At 44.0% G+C, this 13804-nt stretch overlaps 1 protein-coding gene across 2 annotated transcripts in view; it reads left to right on the top strand.

Moving 5' to 3' along the window:
• The first annotated feature begins 3947 nt into the window (after window positions 1–3947).
• Window positions 3948–13804, top strand: part of LOC139564927 (solute carrier family 41 member 1-like) — a 31819-nt gene continuing 21962 nt past the window's right edge. For both annotated transcript variants that reach the window (XM_071384857.1, XM_071384847.1), the window contains exon 1: window positions 3948–5800. In XM_071384857.1, the coding sequence (XP_071240958.1) occupies window positions 5606–5800 (195 nt within the window). In that variant the 5' untranslated portion in view covers window positions 3948–5605. The remainder of the gene's footprint in view (window positions 5801–13804) is intronic.

Genomic DNA, 13804 nt, shown 5'->3' with positions numbered 1-13804 from the left:
TATAATCACAAACACGGCGAGATGACTCGTTTATATAGTGTCAAAAGACACACAGGTGTCTGTAGTCATGGCCAAGAGTGGCCTAATATCATTGGTTAATTCTCAAATATTAAAATGGCATACAAAGAACAGCATACAAAAAACAAATGGATAGCATACGATCATAGATTCATTTTAGACTACACAAGCTTACAAACAATTACAATGGCAAAGTCACAATAATCACAAGAATGGCTTCAGATCAAAGTCTACGTTGAGACCGAAGGGAGCAAGGGTCTTTAAGTTAAAAATCCAGGCAGCCTCTCGTTTTAACAGTAAATTATCAAGGTCACCCCCTCTCCTAGGGAGGGTGACATGTTCGATGCCAATATAACGCAGAGACGAAATCGATCCCGCTGATGGGACGCCTAGCCCTAAGAAGATTTATTAATATACATTTTTCTGAATATTTTAAGGCATCAATAACAGTGTATTTACTTGTGTATTTCATGGCATGAGCTCAGTATTCTTCAACAAGGGAGTGTAACGTTCGTCATATTCCTCCTCCTCGGACGAGGAGGAGCATGGATCGGACCAACACGCAGCGAGGTATGTAGACATAATTAATTTAATTGAACAGACGAACACTGACACGAAATACACTTGAATAAACTATAAAACAACAAACGACGTTAAACAGACCTGGACATGAGAACTACATAAAAACGAAGAACGCAGGAACAGGAAAAACGAATGAACGAACGAGACATACCGTGTGGTGCAACAAAACACAGACACAGCGACAATGACCCACAAACAAACAGTGAGAACAGCCTACCTTAATATGGTTCTCAATCAGAGGAAACGTCAAACACCTGCCTCTAATTGAGAACCATATCAGGCAACACATTAACCCAACATAGAAAATAACACATAGACAACCCACCCCAACTCACGCCCTGACCAACTAAATAAATACAAGAAAAAGGAAAAACAGGTCAGGAACGTGACAGGGAGAGAACCTTTGTTTTGTTATAAATGTCATCATGCACCCTGATTGATTCAAAGTAGTTTATTTAAAAAAATGAATGCAATGAAATATTTTCTCACATAGAATCATATCTAACGTCTGAGTATTCCCCCTTATATTGAACACATTTCATTTCACCTCACAAATCCTGGGTTGATGTCACATTGTTTTGAAGTCATTCCTAGTACATGTAAGAGAGATGTTCTTCTTGTTTAGTCTGCTTTGAGCTTTTTATCTCTGATGTGTGGACTGTACCAAAGAGAGAGGCCAGGCTGTTTACACTGCGAGGTCAACAGACAACAGTCAGGGAGGACCCCTGGTTGGCAGCAGGTGTGTTTGTGTGTATTTGCTTCTGCATACTTTTGTGTGTTCGGCAGTTTGTCTCACATACCGAGGATGATCCTCAGTGGCGGTATCCTGACCTGGACTAATAATAGGATGCTGTGCAGGTGGGTGAAGGGATTCTAGGTCTGGAGGGAAACAGTTTGAGTTGATAGACAGTATGTAGGCTGCCTGTTGTAATGTCATCATACTTTATATATTAAGTTGATGTACAGTATATTTATCTGGCTTAATGAAAGATAATTGCGATAGATGCTAAAAAAAGGTACAACATAAAAAAACTTTCCTACCCAACACTCATTTACTTCTTACTTTTAAATGAATCATAAAACATAACATCAGATTGGGTCGTAACACATTACACATTTCTAAGTCACAGTAATACTAGGAGAGTGAATCATCTGTGACTCTCCGGTGTTCACATTTTGCACATTTGACAAGTGTCTTTCTATTTAGCCTCTCACTCCTTCTCTCACATAGTCTGTGTAGACCGTAGATGCGTATCTTCCGGATTCTGTTTGTGTTGTTGTGAGGTGGCTGAACAGTGGAAGAGGGGAGCTCGGGGGGGTTAGGTCGCTGTGATCTAATGAACCTGATAAGGTGACCTCGCTGGCACGCCGTCACTACTTTGTGTACAGTTTTTACGCAGCTTAAACTTCATGCAGCGTTTGCATACGTCTAAAAGTTTCGAAGAGTTCAACTTTTCATGGACCACAGTCAGACAAAGTAGGATGTATAAGCATACAAAAATGCAATGCATCCGTCTCTGTCTCTACGGGCCCTATTAAATAAATGTCACCAAGTACAACCTCAGACCAGAGGCAAGTTCTGCATAGCAAGTGCCAGACAGTATTCCCTTGGATTTTATTATGCAATTCCTGGAACCCAGTCAATGTGTTTGTAATGCGGTCTCTAAGCTGTGATATACGGTCCCATAGACCTGTCACTTTGTCATTTAACAACAGACCCCGAAAGGCCATGGCTATAAATAATCCAGTGTGTACTTGTACGTTTGACTAAGGGCTCTATTCAATCTGTAACGCTGAAGCGTTACAGATTCCGCAATATAAATGTAAAGGTAATTTCCGATTGAACTGACATATGCAGCGTTTACCATGAATGCAGTCTCCACTAAAGTGGGAACATTGGCGTTTCATTTCAATCATGCTGTAAAAGCTGAACTTCCGCGATGCAGATTCAATAGAGCCCTGAACTTTGTTTTCACTGCACACTGCACACACTGAGGATGATGTGGTCTAAAAAGGCCACGTACATACTCAAGTTGTACAACTGATGTACAGCACATTTGGCACAATGGTTTTGATACAGCAAAGTTTTTTTCTTCAGAAAAATAATTATACAAGCATTGTGGAGACTGCACAATGGTTGTGTTTACTGTACATTTATGTTGTATCACAATAATAGCCGTTGTACGACAACCATTGTGTCAAATGAGTTTAGTATTTTAGAATTTTATTAAGATCCCCATTAGCTGCTGCTAACACAGCCACTACTCTTACTGGGGTCCACACAAAACATTTAAAATCGGAATTCACACGTTCATACACTTAGGTCGAACATTCCATGCTTAATAACATGACACATACGCCAGCACATACTCCTTCGTTAATCGTAATATGTTACAGATACCACCCAGTGGGTCATACTGGGTCTCTTGCGGTATAATATAAACCTTGGTGGAGTCTTTCATATAAAAAACAAATAGAGTCACACCGGATTGGAGCCATTCACCCAGTGAACGGAGTCCCATACATATGTTCCCTCAACACAACCGTGACAGCGTTGACTTTTTGTTATATGTTACAGTCATCTCCAGACATAGTGGGTTTCTTTTACGGTGAAGTGAGACAGATTAGTTGTACAACCTATGTGTGTACGGGGCCATAGAAGCTAAAGTGATTGGTATTTTGACATTTCATGTTAAAATTTTGTGTTTTCCGCTGACTTTGTTTATGGCAGTTGTTTTCTGGTAATTTTCTGGCAGTTTTTTGGTAGTTGTTTTCTGGTCATACAGGAAACCCCTACCGGGACTTACAATAAGCTCCTGGCACTGGCCTGTAAGCTCCTGCTACCCTTCTCCTAAATGTGTCCTTGTGGAATCTCAAGAACTGGATTTACTGTACCACAACTAATCCTTCAGAAGCTTATGTTGTGAGACTGAAGTACAAGAAGTTGCCTGACATTTCCGGGAGACTATCTCTGTTTGTGTCCCTCAACAATTAGATCACTTTTTAAATATTTTTTATTCCAGGCTAATCAGAGCAGGCATTATCATATAAATAGAATGACTAATTAAGTAGTTATATTTCTATGGGAATTATCTTGTGGGCACAAGCAACACATAATCTCTCAATTATAACTGTGTCCCAGAGTCCTCTAAGCCCTGAGTTTACAGTCCGTATTACAACACAGTGTCAGTGGGGGGAGCAGGAAGGAGAGAGCAGACTGGACACATCACGTCTCAGGGACACCTTTCAGCTGAGTCACTCTGTGTGTATGTGTGTGTGTGGGTGATTTCTGTGTGCGTGCGTGCGTAATCACTTAAAAGGGAGAGATAAAGAGCTGGGCTCAGTTTCCTCTCTCCCTCTTTAACAGCATGCAGGACTCAAATCTCTGTCATGGTCATGGATGATTAAAAAGTTATTGACTTTTACTTCACTTCCAGTGTTTTGCTAATATTTACTAAACGTCTTTCCGGTCGATAATGTCGTTTTTTAAATTTGAATTTAAGTGAGAAGGAGAGGGGGATAAAGGGAAGGGGGGGGGGGAGGCAGACTTGCTAATAAAGACTGACGCAGAAAGAGCCAAAACCCCATTAGATGCCACGCCAAAGGAGGGGAGACAGTCAACCCACCAATCAAAAAGGAGAGGAGATGTCCTTTAGAGGAGACCGGGCTAGTGCCGCGTGTTTGTGAGAGGTGAAACACCTGCTGGCACAGAGGATGCGTCACAGAGTGGGGACAGGGATGGAGAAGAGAAGCGAGAGAATAAAGAAAACGGAGTTGAGAAAAAGAGAGTCGTCGGGAGGCAGAGATAGATAGAAAATAAAAAGAGAGCAAAGGAGATTTAGAAATAGAGACAGAGTGAAGCAGAGCAATAAAACTACAGAGCGAGAAAGAAAGAGACCCCGTTTCAGTCTGATAGCCTTGCTCGTACAGACGCCAGCAGCACCCCCTCCCTCCCCCTCCCTCCCTCTCTCACAGAAGCACCATCACAACCCACTCTGTCTGCATACCAGAATACAGGAAACCCCTGGTGGCGATGGTACAGGTACTCTAACGCTTTGCCTCGCAACTCACACCTTATCGTTCTCACTCAATGTCTCACTGCAGTCCTTCTTCTTCGGAGCCTTAGAACCGCGGACCATCACCTTATTACCTCATTTCTCTTCTGCGACACACCGACAAACGACCACCGTCACGTCTCTCCGACCCAACATGAGGAAGGGGCTCCAGGGAAGCCAGGCTGCTCACACAGGGCAGTGGGAAGAAAAGGAGAGGAAAGAGGAGAGGCATCACGAGCAGCAGCAGCTGGGGAGGGCAGAGAAAAAGTTAGTAGCGTTCTGGTTGTCCTTGTCCCAGAGGACGTGGACATTTTTCAGGCCCCGCAGTGGCGAACGCACCGGCTGCTTCCAGCGGAGCCCCTCGTCAGCTCGCCTGCTGAAGAGCGAGGCGTGAGGAGTGCGAGAGGCCAAAGGCAGTCCGTGCCATTCTTCAGCTTCATCCACCATTAGCAAAAACATTTTTTATTTGTTATATTAGTAACGTTGGCTAAAGACAGAAGCACAAAAGAGAGCGACAGGTGAAGGACAAGAGGAGGGAGGGAGGTTCGTCGAATGCCCTCTTCTTCTTTTCTGGGCTCCCTCCGGATTCTTTACCTTAGGGAAAAGCGTTAGGCAGCAGCAGCAGCTGCACTGTTACTTTTAGAACATTACAACAGACTGTCATTAGTTTTACTTCACGTTCACAACATTGAGGCAACAAACTGTGACTCAAAAGGCGTCGTGCTGCTGTCGACTGGAAGAACTTCCTGCCCTCCTCTTGTTGTCGTCAAAGCCAGGCCTCCCTCCTCGGAAGAAACTTCCACTCGCGAAACGAAACTATAAAGTTACCATAGACGAGATATTAGTGGTGGAGATTGTTGGAGGTTAGTGTGACAAGGAGCAGGTGTCGCTCCATAAACCCCCACTCGTCTTCACAGGAAGAGATGGGGTAACTGGGACCTGCTGAGACCATGGTGGTCACCCATCTGGAGCTGGAGCTGTGCTACCAAGGGAAGAAGCTGAGAGGCTTCACCTGTAAGCTGACCCGCTCCCCCTATGGCTACTTGCCTGAGAGTGCCTGGCTCATCGCAGCCCAGATCCTACTGCCCTTCCTGGTGGGCGGCCTGGGCATGGTGGCGGCGGGCATAGTCATGGACGTGGTGCAAGTATGGGCAAACTTTGTGTTTGTGTGTGTGTGTGTTTGTTTGTGTGTCTTGTAAAATACATGTGTGTGTGTGTAATATCTGTGAACAATATCCGTGTATGTATGTCTTTTCTTGACCTATTGTTAGGCTTTGAAACAGTATATTTGTGTGTATCAGGGCATGATGTGATGTGTTGTAAATCCCCTTTCATTTAAGCAAAAAACAGGTGAGAGAGGTGCAGCTCAACAGATGTTTGGGCATCTACATTGTTACATTGCTTTGTATCAGTGATAGCCCACATTCCCTGGTAGATAACCCACCAGTGTTGGGACTGGTGGGGTTAGAAAAGGGCACACTGGCTACATCCCAAATGGCACACTGATCTCTTTAAGTCTCAGACACGCCGGTTTGTCTGCCACAGTGCATAAAATCTCTTTTATGTTTACACAGCAAAGACCTTGAAGTCGTCAGCCACCCAGCCTTGTTAGGATACTCCAAACCAGAAGTCGGTAGTAGTGTTGTTTGGCAATGCATGTCTATGTGTGTTGCTATATGGTTTAGTCAATGTTAGCTAGCTACCTAGCTAGCTGCACTAATTTTGCCCTTGTTGATAATAGCCAGATGGCAAGATCACATATAAACAATTGAATTCACTCTCCATAATCAGATACAGGCCTTAGATACATGTTTAGCTATCTGGCTAATGTTAGCATGATTCGCTAACTAGCTGTTGTGCTAGCTAGGTAAAGTAAAGATACTGCATTGACTCTTGGCAGCCAGCTACAAGCAGGTGCTACATCGAAACTAATCCATTGTGATTTAATTATAATGTTGCTAGCTACAGTGGCCAGATAGCTAGCTTGGTAAAGCATTAAGTGTTGTGTGCATTGTTCTTCACTTAACACCCATTTGTTTAATATGAAGTGTGTGTGACTGCATTGCACAGTTAGCTAGCTAGCTAACTAATAAGCTAGTGCACATTATCAAACCTTACAAAAAAATCCTTCTTCAAGCATGAAACTCCTTACCTAGACGTAAAATATGTAAAGACTTCCTACAGAAAAAATATATTATGCAGGTTTATTGTTTTAGTTAGAACAATTCTGATGAAAAGGGGGTGCATTAGACCTGAAAAAGTGACCTATTTTTTCCTTTTACTTGTCACTCATATCTGTTCCCCACGTGGAGGTTCAAATCAAATCAAACTTTATTTGTCACATGCGCCGAATACAACAAGTGTAGACCTTACCGTGAAATACATACTTACAAGCCCTTAACCAACAGTGCAGTTCAAGAAGAGTAAAAAAAAGATTTACCATATAAACTAAAGTAAAAAAAATAATAAAAAGTAACACAACATAACAATAGCGAGGCTATATACAGGGGGTACCGGTACCGAGTCAGTGTGCGGGGGTACAGGTTAGTTGAGGTAATTTGTTCATGTAGGTAGGGGTGAAGTGACTCTGCATAGATAAAAAACAGTGAGTAGCAGCAGTGTACAAAACAAATGGGGGGGGGGGGTCAATGTAATAGTCCAGTGGCCATTTGATTAATTGTTCAGCAGTCTTATGGCTTGGGGGTAGAAGCTGTTAAGGAGCCTTTAGGTCCTAGACTTGGTGCTCCGGTACCGCTTGCCGTGTGGTAGCAGAGGAAACAGTCTACGACTTGGGTGACTGGAGTCTGACAATTTTATGTGCTTTCCTCTGACACCGCCTATTATACAGGTGTTGGATTGCAGGAAGCTTGGCCCCAGTGATGTACTGGGCCATACGCACTACCCTCTGTAGCGCCTTACGTTCAGATGCTGAGCAGTTGCCATACCAGGCGGTGATACAACCGGACAGGATGCTCTCGATGGTGCAGCTGTAGAACTTTTTGAGGATCTGGGGACCAATGCCAAATCTTTTCAGTCTGCTGAGGGGGAAAAGGTTTTGTCGTGCCCGCCTCACGACTGTCTTGGTGTGTTTGGACCATGATAGATCGTTGGTGATGTGGACACCAAGGAACTTGAAACTCTTGACCCACACCACTATAGCCCCGTTGATGTTAATGGGGGCCTGTTTGGCCCGCCTTTTCCTGTAGGTCACAAATCAGCTCCATTGTCTTGCTCACGTTGAGGGAGAGATTGTTGTCCTGGCACCACACTGCCAGTTCTCTGACCTCCTCCCTATAGGCTTTCTCATCGTCAGTGGTCAGTGTCGTCAGCAAACTTAATGATGGTGTTGGAGTCGTGTTTGGCCACGCAGTAGTGGGTGAACAGGGAGTACAGGAGGGGACTAAGTACACACCCCTGAGGGGCCCCTGTGTTGCGGATCAGCATGACAGATGTGTTGTTGCCTACCCTTACCACTTGGGGGCAACATGTCAGGAAGACCAGGATCCAGTTGCAGAGGGAGGTGTTTAGTTCCAGGGTCCTTAGCTTAGTGATGAGCTTTGTGGGTACTATGGTGTTGAACGCTGAGCTGTAGTCAATGAACAGCATTCTCACATAGGTGTTCCTTTTGTCCATGTGGGAAAGGGCAGTGTGGAGTGCGATTGAGATTGCGTCATCTGTGGATCTGTTGGGGCGGTATGCCAATCGTGCTCTCTGTGTTGTGTTCTGATGCACTACCCACGTTTACCACTAGAGACATAAGGTATTTTATTCTATGTATTCTGACAGAGCACAGAAGTACAATAAGAACAGGATTTCAGATAGGGAGAAGAAGAGGATGAATGTGCTGATGAGGTATGCTGTGATGGAGTGCTAAGCTTGTTGAGTAAACTTACCCTTAATTATACCCATCGTGTTCTCATGTTACTGAGCCTACTACACAACAAAATTGGCGACGAGGAAGGCAGCAGCATTAGCATCACCACCTACTCTGTTCCTGCCCTTCCCTGGTCAATCTACGATGCCGTTGTGGGTGAAAATCTTCAACAACTACTTGGTGGCTATCAATGCTACAGGAGATGACTGTCCAGATGCTAGGAAGCGTGCAGTGCTACTACATTGCCTTGGTACTGAAGGTCAAATTATATTTTACACCTAACACGGAACCCAAACCGGCTGCTCGAGTGCGCCATCGTGCGCAATCGTGCAAAAATGTATTTTGTCCCCCCACACCAAACGCGATCACGACACGCAGGTTAAAATATTTTTTTTAACTCTGAACCAACTATATTAATTTGGGGACAGGTCATAAAAGCATTAAACATTTATGGCAATTTAGCTAGCTAGCTTGCACTTGCTTGATAATGTGTCCTATTTAGCTAGATTGCTGTTGCTAGCTAATTTGTCCTGGGATATAAACATTGAGTTGTTATTTTACCTGAAATGCACAAGGCCCTCTACTCCGCCAATTAATTCACACATAAAATGGTCAACCGAATTGTTTCTAGTCATCTCTCCAGGCTTTTTCTAGTCATCTCTTCCATACTTTTTCTTCTCTTGACTTTAGATTGCGATTGGCAACTTTCATAAATTAGATGCATTACCGCCACTGACCTCGTTTGTCTTTCAGTCACCCACGTGGGTATAACCAATGAGGAGATGGGACGTGCATACCTCCTTCTATAAACCAATGAGGAGATGGGAGAGGCAGGACTTGCAGTGCGATCTGCGTCACAAATAAAACTGACTTCTATTTTAGCCCCTGGCAACGCAGATGCTCGTTGGCTCGCGCAAGCAGTGTTGGTGCAATAATTGAATAATATAGATTTCTACATTTATTTTGCAACACTCGCGCATGCGAGCATGTAGTCAGCCTGTTACCAATTACAGGTATTACATTTGCAACAGCTGTCACAGCTCTCCAGGGGCATTTCATTCCCGGCTATCAATGTCGTGGTCAAGGACCACAAATTCCGACAAAGAGCACAGAGACCTGATGAGTACATAGCAGATTACTTTGCTGCCCTGAGAGAGTTACTTGTGAACTGTGACTTTGGTGATAGATGAGATGCTGAGAGATCAACTTGTTGAAAAGACCTCTGCTCCCTTTTATTGCAGGCTAATTTCACACTGTGGTGTCAAAAAAAAGAGGAACGTGACCCGAACTTGCAAGCCATTCTCAGCACCTTGGAGAACGCTTGTCTGCTGCTAAACAAAGACAAATGTCACTTCAACAAAAAGAGCTTGACCTTCCTTGGTCATACCATCACTGCACAATGACTACTACCTGATGATGGACATGTCAGTGCCATTCTCAAGGCCCCTGCTCCTTCCGATGATACCACCCAAATTCGCCCACAACTACTCTACAGAGGTCGAGCATATGCTTGCCTGCCTCAGGACTAATGCTGACGGGGATGGATGCTGCGCAGGAGATCTTCAAGAAAGTCAAGCAGCTGATTGTCAATAGATATGCCCTGGCTATATTCGACCCTGCTCTTCCTATCCTGGTGTCCACAGATGCATCAGATTATGGCTTGGGTGGTGTGCTTACGCAAATACATCCAGATGGAACAGCGCACAATGACGTTTACATCCCGTTCTCTCTCCTCAGCCGAGCGCAAATACTCCATAGCAGAAAAGGAAGCGCTCGCCTGTGTGTGGTCGGTTGAGCGGTGGTGAATGTTCCTGCAGGGTACACGTTTTACACTATGAACTGATCATCATGCCCTTACTATTTGCATCAAAAGGTGCCGGAATGCGCATTGCGAGATGGTCTGCTGGCTTACTGTGCATCTCATATGACAATCTGTACAGGCCTGGATCAGTAAACGCTGGTTGCCTGTCACGTCTACCCCTCCCTTCAGACAAAAATGCTGTCCCCTTGTCTGAACCTGAGTTAGTGGCCCTGCTATCCACTGAGCTTAACGCACTGTCAGTGGCTGAGTTCGCCTTCGAATGTGCTACATGCCCCGAACTGCTTTACACAGCCAGATTGAAAAATTTGGGCCCAAAAACAAGATTTTATTTTCTTCCCAGACCTGTTACCTTCCTTTCCCTTTCGAGAGGAACTCTGTACAAGACTGTTTAGTGTACCGTGTACCAAACCGCCTACTAGTGCCCATTACACTGCATCACAGAATGGTTTCACTAGCTCATGAAAGCCACCAGGGAGTCTTCCAAATAAAAACAACAACTCTGTGAGTACTACTGGTGGCATGGAATGGACACATCCCTACAAACTACAATATCAACATGTCAACTCTGTAGTTTTTTTAGTTTTGTCATTTGTCTGACAAAGACGCATGTCGCACCTCTCCAGCATGTTCCCCTTTCTGAAGGCCCATGATAAAAATAATATAATTTACATTGTTGGTCCATTTGAAACTGCCCCAGCAGATTGGTGGTCAGATGAAGCAGATGCTAAGCAACAGGACTGTTTTGCTAGCACAGACTGGAATATGTTCCGGGATTCCTCCAATGGCATTGAGGAGTACACCACATCTGTCATTGGCTTCATCAATAAGTGCATCGATGATGTCGTCCCCACAGTGACCGTACTTACATACCCCAACCAGAAACAATGGATTACAGGCAGCATCCTCACTGAGCTAAAGGCTAGAGCTGCCGCTTTCAAGGAGCGGGACTCTAACCCTTATAAGAAATCCCGCTATGCCCTCCGACGAACCATCAAACAGGCAAACCGTCAATACAGGACTAAGATCGAGTCGTACTAAACCGGCTCTGATGCTCGTCGGATATGCAAACCATTACAGACTACAAAGGGAAGCACAGCCGAGAGCTGCCCAGTGACACGCGCCTACCGGACGAGCTAAACTACTTCTATGCTCCCTTTGAGGCAAATAACACTGAAACATGCATGAGAGCACCAGCTGTACTGGAAGACTGTGTGATCACGCTCTCCGCAGCCAATGTGAGTAAGACCTTTAGACAGGTCAATATTCACAAGGCCGCAGGGCCAGACGGATTACCAGGACGAGTACCGCGAGCATGCACTGACCAACTAGCAAGTGTTTTCACTGACATTTTCAACCTCTCCCTGTCCGAGTCTGTAATACCAACATGTTTTAAGCAGACCACCATAGTGCCCGTGCCCAAGAACACTAAGGTAACCTGTCTAAATGACTACCGACCCGTAGCACTCACGTCTGTAGCCATTAAGTGCTTTGAAAGGCTGGTCATGGCTCACATCAACACCATAATCCCAGAAACCCTAGAGCCACTAGAGCCACTCCAGAAATCTTGCTTGTTTGTAGGTGACCAAATACTTATTTTCCACCATAATTTGCAAATAAATTCATAAAAAATCCTACAATGTGATTTTCTGGATTTTTTTTTTTTCATTTTGTCTGTCATAGTTGAAGTGTACCTATGATGAAAATTAGAGGCCTCTCTCATCTTTTTAAGTGGGAGAACTTGCACAATTGGTGGCTGACTAAATACTTTTTTGCCCCACTGTATGTGCCTGTAGAGTCAGTAATGTATGTATATTGTGGAAACAGTAATGTATGTGCATGTAGAGTCAGTAATGTATGTGTATATACAGTCAGTAATGTATGTGCATGTGGAGTCAGTAATGTATGTGCCTGTAGAGTCAGTAATGTATGTGTACTGTATGGAGAGTCAGTAATGTGTGTATGTAGAGTCAGTAATGTATGTGCATGTGGAGTCAGTAATGTATGTGGATGTGGAGTCAGTAATGTATGTGTCTGTAGAGTTAGTAATGTATGTGTATGAAGAGTCAGTAATGTATGTGCATGTAGTCAGTAATGTATGTGCCTGTAGAGTCAGTAATGTATGTGTACTGTATGGAGAGTCAGTAATGTGTGTATGTAGAGTCAGTAATGTGTGTATGTAGAGTCAGTAATGTATGTGCATGTGGAGTCAGTAATGTATGTGCCTGTAGAGTTAGTAATGTATGTGTATGAAGAGTCAGTAATGTATGTATATGTAGAAACAGTAATGTATGTGTATGTAGAAACAGTAATGTATGTGCCTGTAGAGTCAGTAATGCATGTGCCTGTAGAGTCAGTAATGTATGTGTATGTAGAGTCAGTAATGTATGTGTATGTAGAGTCAGTAATGTATGTATATGTAGAAACAGTAATGTATGTGTCTGTAGAATCAGTAATGTATGTATATGTAGAAACAGTAATGTATGTGCATGTAGAGTCAGTAATGTATGTGTATGTAGAGTCAGTAATGTATGTGTATGTAGAGTCAGTAATGTAGTATGTAATATCACATCGCCTGATATAGAGGTCCTGGACGGAAGGGAGCTCGGCCCCAGTGATGTGCTGGGCTGTCCGCACCACCCTCTGTAGCGCCATGCGATCGAGGGCGGTACTATTGCCTTACCAAGCAGTGATGCAGCCAGTCAAGATGCTCTCAATGGTACAACTGTAGAACTTGAGGATTTGGCGGGAGAACCTTCCAGAACCTTCCAGAAGGACAACCATCTCTGCAGCATTCCACCAATCAGGCCTTTATGGTAGAGTGGCCAGATGGCAGCCACTCCTCAATAAAAGGCACATGACAGCCCGCTTGGATGAGAGAATGCAAAGAGTGTGCAAAGCTGTCATCAATGCAAAGGGTGGCTACTTTGAAGAACCTAAAATATATTTTGATTTGTTTAACACTTTTTTTGGTTACTACATGATTCCATATGTGTTATTTCATAGTTTTGATGTCTTCACTATTATTTGACAATGTAGAAAATAGTACAAATAAAGAAAACCCCTGGAATGTGTAGGTGTGTCCAAACTTTTAACTGAGTCAGGTTTGTAGGCCTCTTTGCTTGCACACACTTTTTCAGTTCTGCCCACACATTTTCTATAGGGTTGAGGTCAGGGCTTTGTGTTGGCCACTCCAATCCCTTGACTTTGTTGTCCTTAAGCCATTTTGCCACAACGTTGGAAATATGAGTCCATTCGGAAGACCCATTTGCGACCAAGCTTTAACTTCCTAACTGATGTCTTGAGATGTTGCTTCAATATATCCACATAATTTTCCAACCTCATGATGCCATCTATTTTGTAAAGTGCAACAGTCCCTCCTGCAGCAAAGCACCCCCACAACATGATGCTGCCACCCCCCGTGCTTCACAGTTGGGATGGTGTTCTTCGTCTTGC

Source organism: Salvelinus alpinus, chromosome 2, assembly GCF_045679555.1.
Source record: "Salvelinus alpinus chromosome 2, SLU_Salpinus.1, whole genome shotgun sequence".
Taxonomy (NCBI): domain Eukaryota; kingdom Metazoa; phylum Chordata; class Actinopteri; order Salmoniformes; family Salmonidae; genus Salvelinus; species Salvelinus alpinus.
Note: the sequence above shows the minus strand (reverse complement) of the source record. Positions and strands in the feature narration are given on the sequence as shown.